At 37.8% G+C, this 16,493-nt stretch overlaps 1 protein-coding gene across 3 annotated transcripts in view; it reads right to left on the reverse strand.

The window, feature by feature from the left end:
- The window catches only part of Hpse2 (heparanase 2 (inactive)), a 770,839-nt gene that overhangs the window by 296,945 nt on the left and 457,401 nt on the right, over window positions 1–16,493 (reverse strand). Inside the window, exon 4 of one of the 3 annotated variants that reach the window (XM_010638521.2) lies at window positions 4,062–4,235. The exons of the other annotated variants lie outside the window; for them this stretch is intronic. Within the exon in view, the coding sequence (XP_010636823.1) occupies window positions 4,062–4,235 (174 nt within the window). The remainder of the gene's footprint in view (window positions 1–4,061; window positions 4,236–16,493) is intronic. 3 annotated transcript variants of the gene reach the window in all.

Below are 16,493 nucleotides of genomic sequence, written 5' to 3' on the forward strand. Positions count from 1 at the left end.
AAAAAATCACCCAATAACAAATGTTGGTGGGGCTGTGGGGATCTTTCTCTACTCTTAGTGTGAGTGTAGACTGGTGCAACTACTATGGAAATCTGTGGAGGTTCTTCAAAGACTAAAACTGGAAGCTTCATTTGACTCAGCTATTCTCTTTGGTATCTTCCTGAAAGAATTAAAAGCATCACACCATAGCAATATATGTACACCCATGTTTAGAGCAGCACAGTTTGTAATTGCTAAATTTTGGAAACAGTCAAAACATCCATCAACTGATGAATGGATAAAGATTTATACAATGGAGTAATGCTGTGCCATAAAGAAGGATAAACTTCAGACAGTTCTTGGTAAATGGATGTCCCTTATTTATATCCATACTCTTTGGTGAAGTATGTCAGACGCACATGTAAATATTGCATTGTCTCTCTGTTGTAAGAAATCAGAAATGTAAATAAGGACCAAAATGTATAATATTGTGAAACAGAAAATGTGGAAATAGGAAGAGGAACTAAGGAGGGGGAGCGGGAAAGGAATGAGAGAGGAAGAAAAAAAGAGAATAGAAGGAAAAATTTTTTAAAACGCTGTAAGTAAGTTTAATAAGGAGTGAAGGGTTGAAGAGAGGAGAAAGGGAAAAAAGAGTTAAGATCTATCATGTACAGGAACAAATTCCATATGATTAATGTTATCATTATGTATATCTAAAATGTGCTAATAAAATAAATTTTTTAAACAGAAACAAGTCTAGGCCAGAAGAACAGCAATGCAGACAATGGCCATGCACATAATAATTCAGGAAAGGGGCTGAATATACAACACAGGATAATTGTGAGCAGAATATGCTGTTTGTCTAAAGGAAGATTCTAATGCAAGAAAAACTACTGTATTGGTAGCTATGAAACAAATTAGGGGAAACAGAAAAATAAAAACTTCAATCCCCAAGAGTTAAGTTGAGGTATACTGATCATTTTTTAAAGTCATTACAAAAAATTGAAATGACCCTTTTAAAGGAATAGAGGGAAGAAAAAAAACTGTATACTAGATATTTTTAAATTACCTATAGAATGATCATAAAAACATTACTAGATACTGTCCACATTTTAAAATTCATAGATTTGGCTATTTTCCTGTCTATTCTTACCTATTTCTTATTGTATTATCTGTTACATGCCTTTTTCCTCCTCATAAATGATTCTTTGTTTTTTTTGTCTTGAAAATTAATTTAATAAGATGATAGGCTTATCAAGTGTCAGTGATGTCCTTGATTAAGGACATCAAGTGTCCTGCAGCTAAAATGACTAAATCACACTGATTTAAGGTAATTAGTTCCATCTCTGTGCTATTTAGCATAGCTAAAGGAAAGAGGTGGATGGGGAAGGGTAAGCTTTTTATTGTGTGGAAGAGATATACCTATGTACAAAACCCTGCTACCAAATCACTAGTTATAACAATGGAAGAGATTTAATTAAACATTCTTACACACTCAGAAATTTCAAAAACTCTAGAGGAATTGTCTCCATCAGTCCCTCATAGGTAAGTTTTAATTGCTGTAGGCTTAGCATAACTAGTTGGGGATTTTCACAAAACAATTTCAGTTACATACCAGTATTTTGCAAAGGAAACAAATGAAGCAAGACCAAAGTGAGGCCATTTATTACCCAGTTCCTGCACTCTTCACTCTCTCTCCAAAATTACTTTCCCCTGCTACTGCCTACCTGGGGACCACACAGCAACTCACTCAGAAGGCAGTGGGACAGAGGATCTGCACCGCCCCCGCTGCCACCACTGCCTTCCCAGGCCTCACACGTCAACATGCAGAGGCAGAAGGACAGAAGACCTACACACCCTTCCTGCCAATGCTGCTGCCCATCCAGACACTGTACACTGACCCACACAGAAAGGAGAAGGACAGAGCACCCCTCAAGGCTTGTACAATCCATGTGGGTGTCAGAAGGAGAGAGGACTTGCAAGGCTCTGCCCTCTGTTGACTCTTGCCAAGCCAGATATCAAGAGAATGGGCCATCAAATCCTAGCCGGCTCTGCTCTTGGGTTCTATATGGCAGAGGACAGAAGAGGTGACAAAAGAATGAACTTATGGCAGAAGAGCAGAACACCTGGGAATAGAGTTTCACTACGGGACTGAGGTATTACCGTACTAGACTTCAGGTAAGAGACAACCTTACGAGACAGGTTTGGAGAATCCTCCTGGAATACTCTAGAAGGCCCAGGATCAGGCCAAGAAGATCATGGGACCTGTATTTTTTGTGGGTGTAATTTTCAGAGATGGTGAACCTGGAGGAGAAGGCATTTAGTCCAGTTGTATGCTTGACTTCTTGCACCACTGGCTACATCCAGCAGAAACTAGTAGTCTGAATTACTATAGGTCAATATATGGTTGGCCTAAGTGTCTTCACTAAAATCCTAGACTTCTTTGTTCTAGTTAAGGGCAGTTCATGAGTAGTTCTTTGTCAATATCTAATTGATATGAATCCAATGTGGTGGTTCACTTTATCACTATCACCAAAGTGCCATAGCAGTTGCTGTCAATTGGTATTCTCTTATGCTGATATCTGGATTGCCTGGGAGTCATAAGCAACACTGTGGCCCATGCTCAAGAACAATTCACTGGGACAAAGCAGCAGCAAACTTCAGCACAAAATACACATGTGCATGCATGCACATACACATGTGTGCACACACACAGACACACACACACACAGACACACACACACACACACGGAGAGAGGGAGGAAGAGGGAGAGGAAGAGGGAGAGGGAGACCGAGAGGGAGAGGGAGACCTGAAAAAACAAGGGAACAAAATGCCTCAAAAAACTCCCAACTCCCCCAAAATAGGTTCAGGGGCCTCCAGAGAAGGAAATCATAAGCTACACAGCAGAAAGATCTAAGAGTATCAATGGAGGTAAAACAATTCAGTCAGTAAAGTGCTTGGTGAATTTAAAGCAGACATCACTAATCACATAATGACCGAAAGGAAACAAAGTACCAGTGAATCTAGAGAAGACACTAATAAAAATCGAGTAGAGCTAGAGAATGAGATGAGAACATGAATGCACAGCATAGAAAACAATAGGAGTCCATTTTAAAAGTTCCAAATAGAAATCCAGGGGATTAACAATATTGGAAGTATGAATAGCAGAAGCCACCCAAGGGAAGACAGAGTGTTAGATCCAGAGGACAGGGCTGTGATCGATGATCAATTAATGAGAGATACCTTATCAATTTTGGAAATATAGGAATTTTTATTATATTTATTTTGCCAATCATGGAGCAGAAGATACTTTTCTATTTCTAATATCCTCCTCAATTTGGTTTTTTTTTTCAGAGTAAGATAATACTCATGGTAGAGGTATTTCACTTCTCTAGTTAGGTTAATTTATGCTTCATTTTCTTGTGAAAATTTCTGTACCAATAAAATTAATTTTAAAAAAGAATGGTTCAAAGTGTACAAATCAATAAATGTAATTCATCATCAATTATTGATGAATTACTGAAGCAAGGACAAAAATCACATGATTATCTCGCTAGTTGCAGAAAAAGCCTTTGACAAAAGTCCACCATCCATTCATAGTTTAAAAAAAAAAAACCTGAAGAAAATAGGCTTAGATGGACCTTGTCTCAATCTAACAAAAGCCATTTTTTACCATCCTACTGCCAATAACATATTATATGGGTAAAAATGAAAGTCTTCCTTTTCACATAGTCCTTGCAATATTAGCCAGAGAAGTAAGGCAAGAGAAAGAAAGAAAAGGGATATGTACAGAAAATGATGAAGTCAAAGTATTATTACTTTCAGATGGCATGGTGTTTTACTGACAAGACCCAAAAACACCATCAAAAGACTCGTAGAATTAATAACCAACTTCATAGCAATGTTATTGATTACTGTATGTTTATTTTGTATTCTGCTACACTAATAATGAGGTCATTGAAAAAGAATTTTCACAAGAAAATGAAACTCAAATTAACCTAACTAGGGACTAGACTATCCCAAGCCATTTTACCCTTCCCCCTTATCTTGTGAATTTAGAGGAAATAACATCCTTACTTACCATTTCCCAGTTCCCAAGATATGTTGTACTTTTTGCTGGCACTGTACTTCAACAGACTCAGAGCACTAGAACTGTTCCAGGAGTTATTGGGATTACGACGCAGTGCATTTAGAGCAAATATCAGGTGGAGTCCAGAGCAATCAGCAAAGTTATAAAGTTTATCTAGAGACCTGGCTGGGAAGAAGCAGAGAAAAGCTTTTAATTTTTAAATCAAGGTTGGTGCAAAGAGAAAATAGTAGCTACTATAAAAAGTCTTTCTATAAACTTCCTGCTAACACAGTCACACAGGATTCAAAGAGGGCTCATCTTTTGGTCTAGGATGCAATTCAAGGCGATTTTAGAAAGAAGCACATAAGGTGTTGGAGGTATAGCTCATTGATAGTGTGCTTCCTTATCAGGCACAAAGCACTGTGTTTGATTCCTAGTGCTTTTTTTTTTTTTAAAGGCAGTACACAGAACTCCAGACAAATGTGAGTTGGCAATCATATCACATCCACAATGCAATTTATTTGTTAACAAAAATTTAACTACTGATGTTTAATATGAGAAGACTCCACAGAGTAACTAGATTTCGAACTTTTCTGGAAAAAATGAGACAATCTGAGACCATTGGGTCTATACTTCTGCATGCCATAACAGTAAGAGTATCAGAGTACAAAGCCAGGAAAGATGACTGACTAGTCAGTCTTAGAAAATAATTCAGCCTATCAGGACTTCCAAAATGTCACTAAGTATAAACTTCTAATATTTCTGAGAATAGATATATCATAATCATCACTAAAAATTTGCTCATTGTTGGGTTGATCTGAGATATCATTAACTCTAAAATCATGTGTCTCATGCCTATCTCATTTTTTCATTTCTTTCACCACCATCCTTGTCTTGGTCTCACTCCCATTTGCATGAATTACTACAATGTCTGTACTCGCCTGCTTCTAAATTCTTCCCATCCTTCAATTTATTTTCTTGATCAATTTCATCAGCTACATTCCTTCTTCAAAATCTTAGGAGATTTTCAAAACCATTTTCTTCCTTAGCTCAAGGCCTCTACAATTCACCCATATGCCTGACTCCTGACTTTAGGTCTATTTTTATCAAAAGTGCTTTGCTTATGTCAGTTAGTTCTATTGATTATAGAACTTTCTGTCTCACTGAATTTTGCTGTAATTGGTTTCATTTGGCATACCCATATTCCTCTTTTAAACATATTATTTGTCCTTTAGCATTTCCTAACGGTATAGGCAGTGTATCCTAATGGATAACATACCTTTTGAACAACATGAGGTGATATATAGTTGTAAGTTGTAAAAGATACATAATTATATTGATAATTATGTACAGAGGCTCACATTATCCTAGTATTCATTATCCAAGTCCTTAAAGCAGAGTTTCTCAAGTGGGGTTCTATGAAACACTAAGGTTCCAAAAGTGGCCACTTGAAGTTCTACAATAGATGATGTAGCATGACCAAAGGTGACCCATGAGCAACTTGGTTATAGATCTTTAGTCCTTGAAAGTAGAATCATAATAATTAAACTGAAACTATGTCAATTTTTCAAGCAAGATAGCAAGGCTGCCATCTTCACCTTCTTACACTTGTGCAAAAGAATCTTTTAAGATGCAACAAGAACAAGAAAGTACATTATCTCATTTCATTTGAAAATAAAATCCATGTGACTCTTTCATATTCTAACCAGAATTAAATTACTAGGCCAAAAATAAAAAGGGCACAGGTTTCATATTAAAGAAAAAATGTATTTTTAATTCCAAATGACAAAATTAGAATACATTTATAGGCACATTAAAGTGATCATAAAATGAACAGATCAATACAATAATAATTATCTACATACCACTCAGTAAAAAAGTAGTACTTTTGAGGTCTCCCGTAAATTGTATCTTAGGCTATAATTTCACTAATATTGCTTTGTCCTATAGCTTTAGTTGATTTCTATTTAACACCATTAATACATTTTAATATACAAAATAATATTAACTGAAGTAAATACTAACCTTTATTTAAATTACACATGAAGAGCTTACCTTTTGAAAAATTATGTATGATTTTTATGAAACCATTTAATTGACAAAGCTCATTATATTTGTCTTACATATTTGTCTTATAAAGTGCAAATTCATAACCAAGGTTAAAATAATGTGTTTGTATGTTTGTTTATTTGTTTGTAATGGGGATTGAACTTGGGACCTTGGTCTTGCAAGGCAGGCAGCAGTACCACTGAGCTAAATCCCTGGCCCAAAATAGTATTAATTTTAAGAAAGGAAGTTAACTGCTCTTTTTTTTAAAATTCTTTGCAAGATTGGTTGTCCAAAAAGTTTTTTAGTTTTAAACTGAAGAGAGGTAGGAGATTAGGTGTGACAAAGGTGGCAGGGGAAATAGGTAAGCCCTATTAATTACGAGATCTCAGAACACATGTGCAGAACAATTTTCAAATCTCTGCAATGTGGACTTGTGAGAACTTGAGCAGGTTTTCAATAAAATGGCCTAGATCTGACCTCAGCCTGAATCTGGGATCCCAGCACTCCCTCTCGGGAGCCATATGTAGACATTCTCAAGGGTTTCCTTGAGATTTAGACAATATAAAAATAGGACACAGACACCAAAAAGAGCTTGCTATGATGGCTTCCTCATGATAGCAAATCCTGTGTCCTCCAGGATATGCCATTTATCTTGCTCTTTCCTCTTTTATTTGGGCCACTCTGCAGAGCCAGTTTTTCACTCTTCACTTTTACTTAAACTTTGCTACTGCCTTTTGGTCATTTATTTCAATTCTTTGAGATGATAAGAACCTGGAAGGAGAGATGAGCAACCCTAAACTCAGTAACACTCTTTTTTGAGACAGGGTCTTGCTAGGTAGTTCGGGTGGGCCTTGGACTCACTATATAGGCCAAGCTGGCCTTGAATTTATGGCGATCCTCCTACCTTAGCCTCCACAGTGCTGAGATTACAGGTGTGCACCACAACACCTGGCTTCAGTAATGTTTACTTCACAAGCCACTTTGAGAAGGAGCTACCGGATTACATTTTGGTGTAGCCATTCATGACTAAAGCTCAGGTACTGGAGAGCAAGGTAAGACTCATGTTGTGCACAACTTTTGCTTCTTTCTGAGAGGATTTTTTTGCTTCTTTCTTTCCTTCATGCTTTCCCCTAAGCTGGGAATTGAGAGACTCTTCTCAAGGTACTGGGGCTTCCAGTCCTGGCCATATGGATAGGGGAAGGGAATGTGGGCTTTTCTCTATCTAGCTGCTTTGTACTCATTTTTCAGGTCCTTGTCTGCATGTTTGTTTGTTTACTTTGCTACTCTTTCTGGCAATTAACCTGGTCCTTGCTTACCCCAGTTTTGTGAATGGCTTGTATTTATTGGTTTGTGTTGTCTTTGTTTACCTCTCCCTAACACACACTCTTTGAAATTAACCTGGCCTCTGCTTACCCTGGTTTTGTAAATATTTTTTTTCTTGGCTTGTGTTTTTGTGTGATCCTAGGTTTAAGCATGCCACACCCTGAGCACCCTTAGAGCATGCATGGGATTATTTAGCGAAACACTCACTTATGTCAACTGCTACCGTCTCTCTTCCTCCCTCCCTCCCTCCCTCCCTCCCTCCCTTCCTTCCTTCCTTCCTTCCTTCCTTCCTTCCTTCCTTCCTTCCTTTCTCCCTAACTTATGAACTAAGTCTCTGATTTTGAAGAAAAAGAGAGAGGAACCTCTTTTTTAAAAAATTATTTTAATTGACACTGTGGCTCTCTTCTGTGGAAGAGAAAAAGTTGTTCATTTTGAAAAGAAATGCCTAGGATTTGTGAGAGGCAGTGCGGAGGGAGGGCCTGTTCAAGCCAGCTTTGGTTTACCCATTTCTTCTAGGTTTTAAATCTCTCTTGAGGCTATAGCCTCCCAGCTGAATTTCTCCCTTAAGTGCAGACAATATAAAATCCTATGCCTGATGACCTGAGTGGAACAAATGGACAGCTTATAAAATTTAAGAGTCTTTGTGTATACAAGAGCAGAGCCATCCCTGTTCTTAGCCATTTTACTATTGGAGCAAATACAATAGACAGTTTACATAATTGGCTCCATTCTCGTTAAGTAGTCATCAGAGGATTTGGAATACAAGTTGGACCATCAAGAGGCTCCACTAAGTGACTGGGGGAACTTTGTTTGGCACAGTTCCACCCTTACTTCATGGGAGTTAAAGGACAAGGTAAGGCCAATCAGTGGCTTTGCCCCTTTCTCCGTAATGAGTTAATGGGTCCAAATATAGAGACAAAAGCTGCCAGGGGGCTTTCTTCTGTGTTTAATGATGTTGACATCACTTAGAGACATCTGTCTGCCTAGTCTATGTTAGGGTCTCACAAGGGAGGTCTTGTGAAACTCTTGGGTGTCTTCCTTCTGCATGGGATACCATCCTAGGAGTCAAGACCCAGTTATCTCCTTCTCTCTATAGGCTCAAGCCAAGCCAATAGGAAACCTGTAGGACTTTGCCACCATGTGGATTTCACTGACATTGCCACTAGGCTATATTCTTGACAAGTGAGAAAGGTTTGACCCTGTTTATGGTTTGGTTTCAGTACAAATTGGGAGGTGGTGAGAGATGTGTATGGATGGCGCTTTAAATCATAATATTATTCTCTAGTTACAGCATTTCTGCCTAAAACATACAAGGTGGAATGAAATGCCTTATGATCAGTCCTTTATGACCTTCTATCAAAGGGAATGCTCAGGAACTAAGGTGTTTAGAGTGGTCCCCAAGGAAGAGAAAGATATTCTGGATGACCCTGTCCTGAAACCCCCACTTATCTCTCAGAGGAATGTGGGTTCCATCTGTTTGATGGGCCTGAGAGGTTTCCTTGACCTCTTCCTTATAGTCCCCAGGCCAATAAATCAAGTTCATCCCCTCCCAGTGACTCAGGAACTCCATTAGAGCCTAGTGCCCCAGGGGAGCCCAGCATTCTTTAGCCCCTCATCATGCATCTTAGACAGCTTTAAGCCCTGCAGGTTAAACCTGAAGTAGTGCTTCTTACAACTCTAATTCAGAACTTATCTTGCCACTAAGAGAAGTCTCAGAGGTGGGAGAGAATACTTCAGTGCAGGTCCCTTTTTCAGTTGCTGATGTCCAGCAGTATAAAGAACAAATAGGCCAACTGTCATCTAGTAAGTTTGTAAATGGGTTTCAAACTTGGACTTGACTCTTGCTTTTGATTTATCATAGTGATATGTCCAATTCATCTTAGCCACTTACAGTATCCTAGATGAAAGACAAATAATTCTGAACAAGGCTAGTAACTATAAAAGGAAAGGATACCACCCTGGAGAGGTTATTTTCCCTTCAACAGAACTAAACTGCAACTATAATACTAGTTATGGATGAAGAATATCTCATATGCTAGCTGCTTTTCCCAGGGAGGTAAAGAGGTATATTGAAACTTTCATAAATACACTAATATAAAACCATCTTACAGGTTGGGAGAAGTATTAGTAGGACACCATTTCATCTGTCAATCAGCCCTAAATATTCAACATAGACTACAAAATCTTCAGAGGAACCAAAGACACCTATGGCCCAATTGCTGGGCTTGGCATTTTCTGTTCAACAATCTGGATCCTGATGAGGGGCAAAAGAAAAAGGCTCAGGTTACATAACTGTCACATTTGGCAATATTTTAAACACTCAAATCATCTAAGGGAAAATCCAGGGACAATTGAGGTTCCTGTTTCAAGTTTAAGAATGCTGCAAACGGGGTACATGACTTCACCAAGTCACTGCCTAGGCCCTGCCCCAAGTTTGAGGCAGCCAATATGCTTGACTCATGGCCCTGGAAGTTTAACTATCCCTTCTCTTGGACAGGGGTAGGCCAGTCAAAACTTTCATTTACTGAAGAGGCTCAGGGAAATATGAAATGCCCCTATCCAATGACATCTGTCTCCTCTGAGGAAACCTGGGTAATCTTGGACTTCATGGGTGAGCCAATTCAATTACTTCATTCTGTTTTGTCTTGTTTAGAAAACTCTCCTTTGGATCTATAGCCATAGTTTGGGTTGAGAGGAAACCAAAGCAGAGATTCCTTGCAGCTGTACTAACTAAAGAAGCTGCACAGTTAACTTTGGGAAAGATACTAGCAGTCCAGACTCTCCAACAGGTCAGAACTATTTTGGAGACAAGAGGTTACTTGTAGTCAACAGGGGAATAGCTCACTAAGTATCAAGCCATGCTTTTAGATACCCCTGAGTTTTTATAAAAAAAATTGCACTACTATTAACCCTGCTTCTTTGTTGCCTACAGGCCCAGAAGTTAGCCACTCTTGTGAACAAGTGATCTCCTACACCTATTCAAGCAGGCAGGATATCAGTGACCTGCCCTCCAAAATGATGAGGATGTATGATTCAGTAATGGAAGTGGTCTTGTCAATCATCTATAAGGCACAAGCAGGAAATTCTACAATTCTTATAGGCAGTCCATCTTCCCAGGAAGTTTGCCATCGCACTATGTAAAAGGCACCAAAAAAACTTTGTTGTCTGAAGTCTTGGGAAATCAGAAGCCTGATAGGGTGGCAAAAAGGACAGTCCTAAAGCACCTCAAGGATCTAACCCTATTCCCAGTTCCTGAGAAGCCATTCTGGTCCTTCCTCAAGGGACATAGTAACAAGCTATAAAAATTGTACAGGGGAAGTGGGCCTCAATATTCTGGAAAGTTAGAGAGAGCCAACCAGCCGCTAAAATGAGCTCTGGAAAAACTTTGCCAAGAGGCATATAAGTCCTGGCTCCAAGTGCTACCAAAAGTGCTCCTGAGGGTTCATAACATGCTCAAAACCAGGCTATGTTTAAGCCCATTTGAAAAGTTATGTGGGAGGCCATTTCTACCTTCTTATATGATGGTAGACAGAAACCACAAGATTCACAATATCTCATTAATCTAGTCCAAGGACAATACGCTATCCAAATTTATGGAAACATGGTCCTGCCAGCTACTGTTCCAGGGGGACCACCTACTGTCCATCTTGGAGAAGCTGTGCTTGTAAGAACTTTGAGAGAGGAAAATCAGAAACAAGACAAAGATGTCCTCATCACCACTGTAATTCAATATAGTTTTGGAAACATTAGCCATGGCAATTAGACAAGAGAAAGAAATAAAAGGAATAAAGATAGGAAATGAAGAAGTCAAACTGTCATTATTTGCAGATGACATGATACTCTATTTAGAAGACCCCACAAACTTTACCAAAAGTCTTCCAGACTTAATAACCAAATTCAGCAGTGTAGCTGGATATAAGGTCAACACAAAAAATCAATAGCTTTCCTGTACACACACACAAGAAAGACTCAGAGAGAAGAGTGGCAAACAATTCTTTTCATAATAGCATCCAAAAAATTGAAATACTTAGGAATCCACCTAATGAAAGAAATCAATGACCTCTACTCCAAAGACTACAACACTCTGAAAAAAGAGAATGAAGAAGATATCAGAAAGTGAAAAGACATCCCTTGCTCCTGGGTAAGAAGAATCAACATACTGAAAATGTCCATACTTCCAAAACTGCTATATATATATTCAATGCAATCCCAATTAAAATCCCAGCAGCATACTTCACAGACCTTGAGAAAACAATCCAAAAATTCATTTGGAATAAAAGACCTAGAATATCAAAAGTAATTCTAGGCAATAAAGACAAGGTGGGGGTATCACAAGCCCTGACTTAAAACTATACTACAAAGCTACTGTGATAAAAATAGCATGGTACTGGCAAAGAAACAGACCTGAGGATCAGCAGAACAGATTAGAAGTTGCAGAAGAATTCCAGACATACTCAGCCACCTCATCTTTGTCAAAGGAACCAAATACCCTCACTTGATGAAAGATAGCCTCTTTAATAAATGTTTTATTAAATGGAGAAACTGGGCTTCAACTTGCCAAAGATTAAAACTAGACCTATATCTCTCACCATGCACTAAACTAAAATCAAAATGGATTAAAGATCTAAATATTAAAACAGAAACAATAAACCAGCTGAAAGAGAGGTTAGGTAGAACTCTTGAAGATATTGGTGTAGGAAATGATTTTATGAACAAAACTTCAGTTGCTCATGAACTAGCATAAAAAAATCAACAAGTGGGATCTCTTCTTATTAAAATAATTCTGCACAACAAGAGAAACAACCAATAGTGTGAAGAGACAACCCACAATATGGGCAAAACTTTTCACCAGCTCTTCTTCAGACAAAAGTCTACTATCTAGAATATATAATGAACTTTAAAAACCAGACCTCCCAAATTTAAAGACCCAATCCAAAAATGGGCAACTGAAATGAACAGATGTTTCTCAGACAAAGCAGTAGAAACAACAAATAAACATATGAAAAATGTTTAAATCATTGGCCATTCAAGAGATGCAGATGAAGGCAACACTGAGATTCCACCTCACCCCAGAAAGAATGGCTGCTATCATGAAATCAACCAATAACTTGCTGGCAGGGCTTTGGAGGAAGAGGAACCCTGCTCCACAGCTGCTAAGAGTGTAGACTGATGCAACCACTGTGGAAATCAGTATGGAGGTTCCTCATAGAAGTATGATTGGAGGCCTCAATTCACCCTTCTATTCTCCTGCTGGGTGTCTTTTCCAAAGAATTAAAAGACTCCTACCACAATGATATATGTGCACCCATGTTCATAGTAGCACAATTCATGATAGCTAAAACTTGGAAGCAGCCCAATTGCCCATCAGCAGGATACTGGATAAAGAAATGTGCTTTTTTGTTTTGTTTTGTTTTTTATATAAAATGGAGTGCTACTCAGTAATAAAGAATGAGAAACTAAAAATATTTATAGTTAAATGGATGCACATTGAGGTGATACACTTAAATGAAATGAATAGGACACACATGTAAATATCAAATAGTTTCTTGTGTGAGAAACTGAAAGTGTAAATATGACTAAAAGGCATAATACATAAGTGTGAAATAGGGAGAAAAGATGCAAAGTGGAAGGGGAAGTTCAAGGGGTAGGTGAAAAGAAAGATGGAAATGGAATTAACATGAGAAAAAGAAAAAATGGAAACAAAGTTTTTGTAGATAGGTAGGGGTGGAGGGGTTGAAGGGAGGGCAGGGGAATGGGGAAAAAATAAGAACCAAGATTACATAAAGATACAAATTCCCAATGATGAGTGTCATTATAGTGTATATCTAAATTGTACTAATAAAATAAGATTAATTAAAATAAAAAGAGCTTGGGGAGAGGGGACAGTCACTGACCAACAAAAGCCAAAATGGAGAAAGCTGCTGCTGTGAGTCTATGGAAGACTTGATAATTCTCTTCAAAAAATCAAGACTCCAGGGGCTGAGGATTTAGCTCAGTGGTGCCACTGCCTGCCTCCAAGTACACGGACCTGAGTTCTATCCCTGGTACCAAAAAAAAAAAAAAAAAAAAAAAAAAAAAAAAAACCAGACTCCAGTGCTGCTATAGGAAGCCTGGAAATCTGACTTGCTTCTATTTGGAGCACTAGTGAAGCTAAATGCTCACTAACTCTTTTATCATTTTCTGACATGTTTACCTTTCTTCAACCCAGCCAGTGAGCCAAAGCTCCTCAGGTGGATGGAGAGCACATAATCACCAGTAGGTAGGGTCTACAGATTCCTCTGGCTTGAAGAAGATGTAGGAGACAGAGAACTCCACTAACTCAGCACACCATAAGAAATTACAGGGATTTGTGTCTCTCAGGACGAAATAGAATAGGAGATTAGAGCATGATAAAGCTGGGTGGGGAAGTAGGCAAGACCTATTAATTACAAGATCCTAGAAGACACGCACAGAACAGTACCCAAATTCATGCACATGGACTTGTGAGAACTTGAGCAGGTTTTCAATAGGATGGCCTATGCCTGATGTCCACTGAAGTGTGGAACCCAAGCACCGCCTCACAGGACCTATATGTAAATTCTCATAGGTTTCCTCGATATTTGGAAAATATAAAAGGACATAAATGTCAAGAACATTTTTTCATATATTTACTTGATGCTTTTACTTCTTTGTCTGAGAAATGTCTGTGCATTTCAGATGCCCATTTTTGAATCCAGGTCTTTATATTTGGGGGGGGTTATTGTTTTGAGTTCTTTATATATTCTAGATAAGAGCCCTTTGTCTGAGGAGCAGCAATTAGACAAAAGAAAGAAATTTAAGTCATAAAGATAGGAAAGGAAGAAGTTAAACTGTCATTATTTGCTGATATGATACTCTACATTGAAGAGCCAAAAAATTCCACCAAAAGACTTCTAGACTTATTGACACTTTTATCAGAGTAGTTGGATACAAGGTCAACACTCGAAAATCAATGGCCTTCTTGTACACAAATAACAGACTCACTGAGAGAGAAATTAGGGAAACAATTCCTTTCACAATGGCATCCAAAAAAAATTGAAGTATCTAGGAATCAATCTAAGAAAAGAAGCAAAAGACCTCTGCACTGAAAACTACAGCACTCTGAAAAAGGAAATTGAAGAGGATATAAGAAAATGAAAAGACATCCCCTGGTCCTGGGTAGGACGAATCAACATAGTAAAAATGGTCATACTACCAAAACTGCTATACAGATTCAATGCAATGCCGATTGAAATTCCAACACTTTATTTCACAGAACCAGAAAAAATAATCCAAAAATTCATTTCGAACGAGAAGAGACCTAGAATAGCAATAGCTATCTCAGGCAACAGAGACATGCCAGCAGATATAACAATTCTCAATTTGAAATTATACTACAAATCCATTGTGATAAAACAACATGGTACTGGCAAATAAACAGACCTGAGGATCAGTGGAACACACTGGAAGATACAAAAGCAACTCCAGATGTACTCAGCTACCTCATTTTTGACAAAGGAGCTGACCATCCTCACTGGAGGCAAGATAGTCTCTTTTAAAAATGATGTTGGAAAAACTGGATTTCAACCTAACAAAGATTAAAACTAGACCTTATCTTTCACCATGCACTAAACTAAAATCCAAGTGGATTAAAGATCTAAATATTTAAAAATATTTAAACTTGCTGGAAGATAAGTTAGGTAGAACTCTTGAAGACATTGGCATAGGAAAAGACTTTATGAACAGATCCTCAGTAGCATGGGAACTAGCACAAAGAATCAACAACTGGGATCTCAACTAATTAAAAAGCTTCTGCACTGCAGAAAAATACATCAACAGAACTAAAAGACAGCCTACAATGTGGGAAAAATTTTTAGCAGCTGCTCCTCAGACAAAGGACTATTACCTAGAATATATAAATAACTCAAAAGAATCAGCCCCCACAAATATAAAGACCTGATTCAAAAAATGGGCATCTGAAATGAACAGACATTTCTCAGAAAAAGAAGTAAAAGCAGCAAGTAAATATATGAAAAAATGTTCCACATCACTGGTCATTCGAGAGATGCAGATGAAAACAACACTGAGATTCCACCTCACCCCACAAAGAATGGCTGCTATCAAGAAATCAGACAATAACAAATGTTGGCAGGGTTGTGGGGAGAAAGGAACCCTTCTAAATTGTTGATGGGAGTTGTAAAGAAATCATCAGAAATGTCTGTCATTTAACTGAAGCTGTAGAAGGAGAATGAGAGCCAGAAAATATATCTAAGTATAAATTACAACACTTTCAGAAGACTCTGGGCTAAAGAGTAATTATGAGAAAACTGAGTGTCAGTGAGGATAGTGGGGGCTTTAGACCCAATTACAGTGAAAAGGCTAATGTTGCTTTTTAAAATATTGCACCCTTATTAAATAAGTTTTTAAAAATGTGAATAGTAGTTCTAACAGATAGTTTGGAAACATCTGTCAAAAATTTTAAATGCAGTCTTTTCCACTAAACAAGCCCACTTATTGTTAGACATTTTTTCCAGCACAAATACCTTTTCAAGTTGTTTAAAGTTTTAAAGTTCTTTAAAGTTTAAAGATATAAAGTACAAAGAATTTCATTACAGTGATCATATTGAAATAGTAAGTTCTCCCATTTATTAAAGATAATAATTCATTTGGTACTACCTTTCCCCTGTAAGTTATGTTTTTTCAAAGTTTCATTTTTCCCTGGATAAAGAAGTTGTGGTTTTTCTATAAAATGGAATATTACTCAGCCATAAAGAGCGAGAGAATAGATTCATTCATAGGAAAATGGATACATATTGAAGATATACTCCTAAGTGAAATAAATAAGTCCCACATGTGTAAATACCAAATAGTTTCCCTGGTGTGAATATTCTGCAACAATGCATAAGATTCTAATAAGATTACTGACATTTAGAAATGGGAGGAAAGGAGCTAAAGGTGTAGGGAAGGTGTGATACGTAGGGGAAGAACAAAAAGGGAAAAGAAAAAAATGTGAGAGAATGAAAAGATGAAAATAAAGTGTTTGTAGATGGGGAGGGGAGGAGGGGGTGAAGGGAG

Source organism: Fukomys damarensis, unplaced genomic scaffold (genome assembly GCF_012274545.1).
Source record: "Fukomys damarensis isolate Sample0158 unplaced genomic scaffold, DMR_v1.0_HiC HiC_scaffold_8, whole genome shotgun sequence".
Taxonomy (NCBI): Eukaryota; Metazoa; Chordata; class Mammalia; order Rodentia; family Bathyergidae; genus Fukomys; species Fukomys damarensis.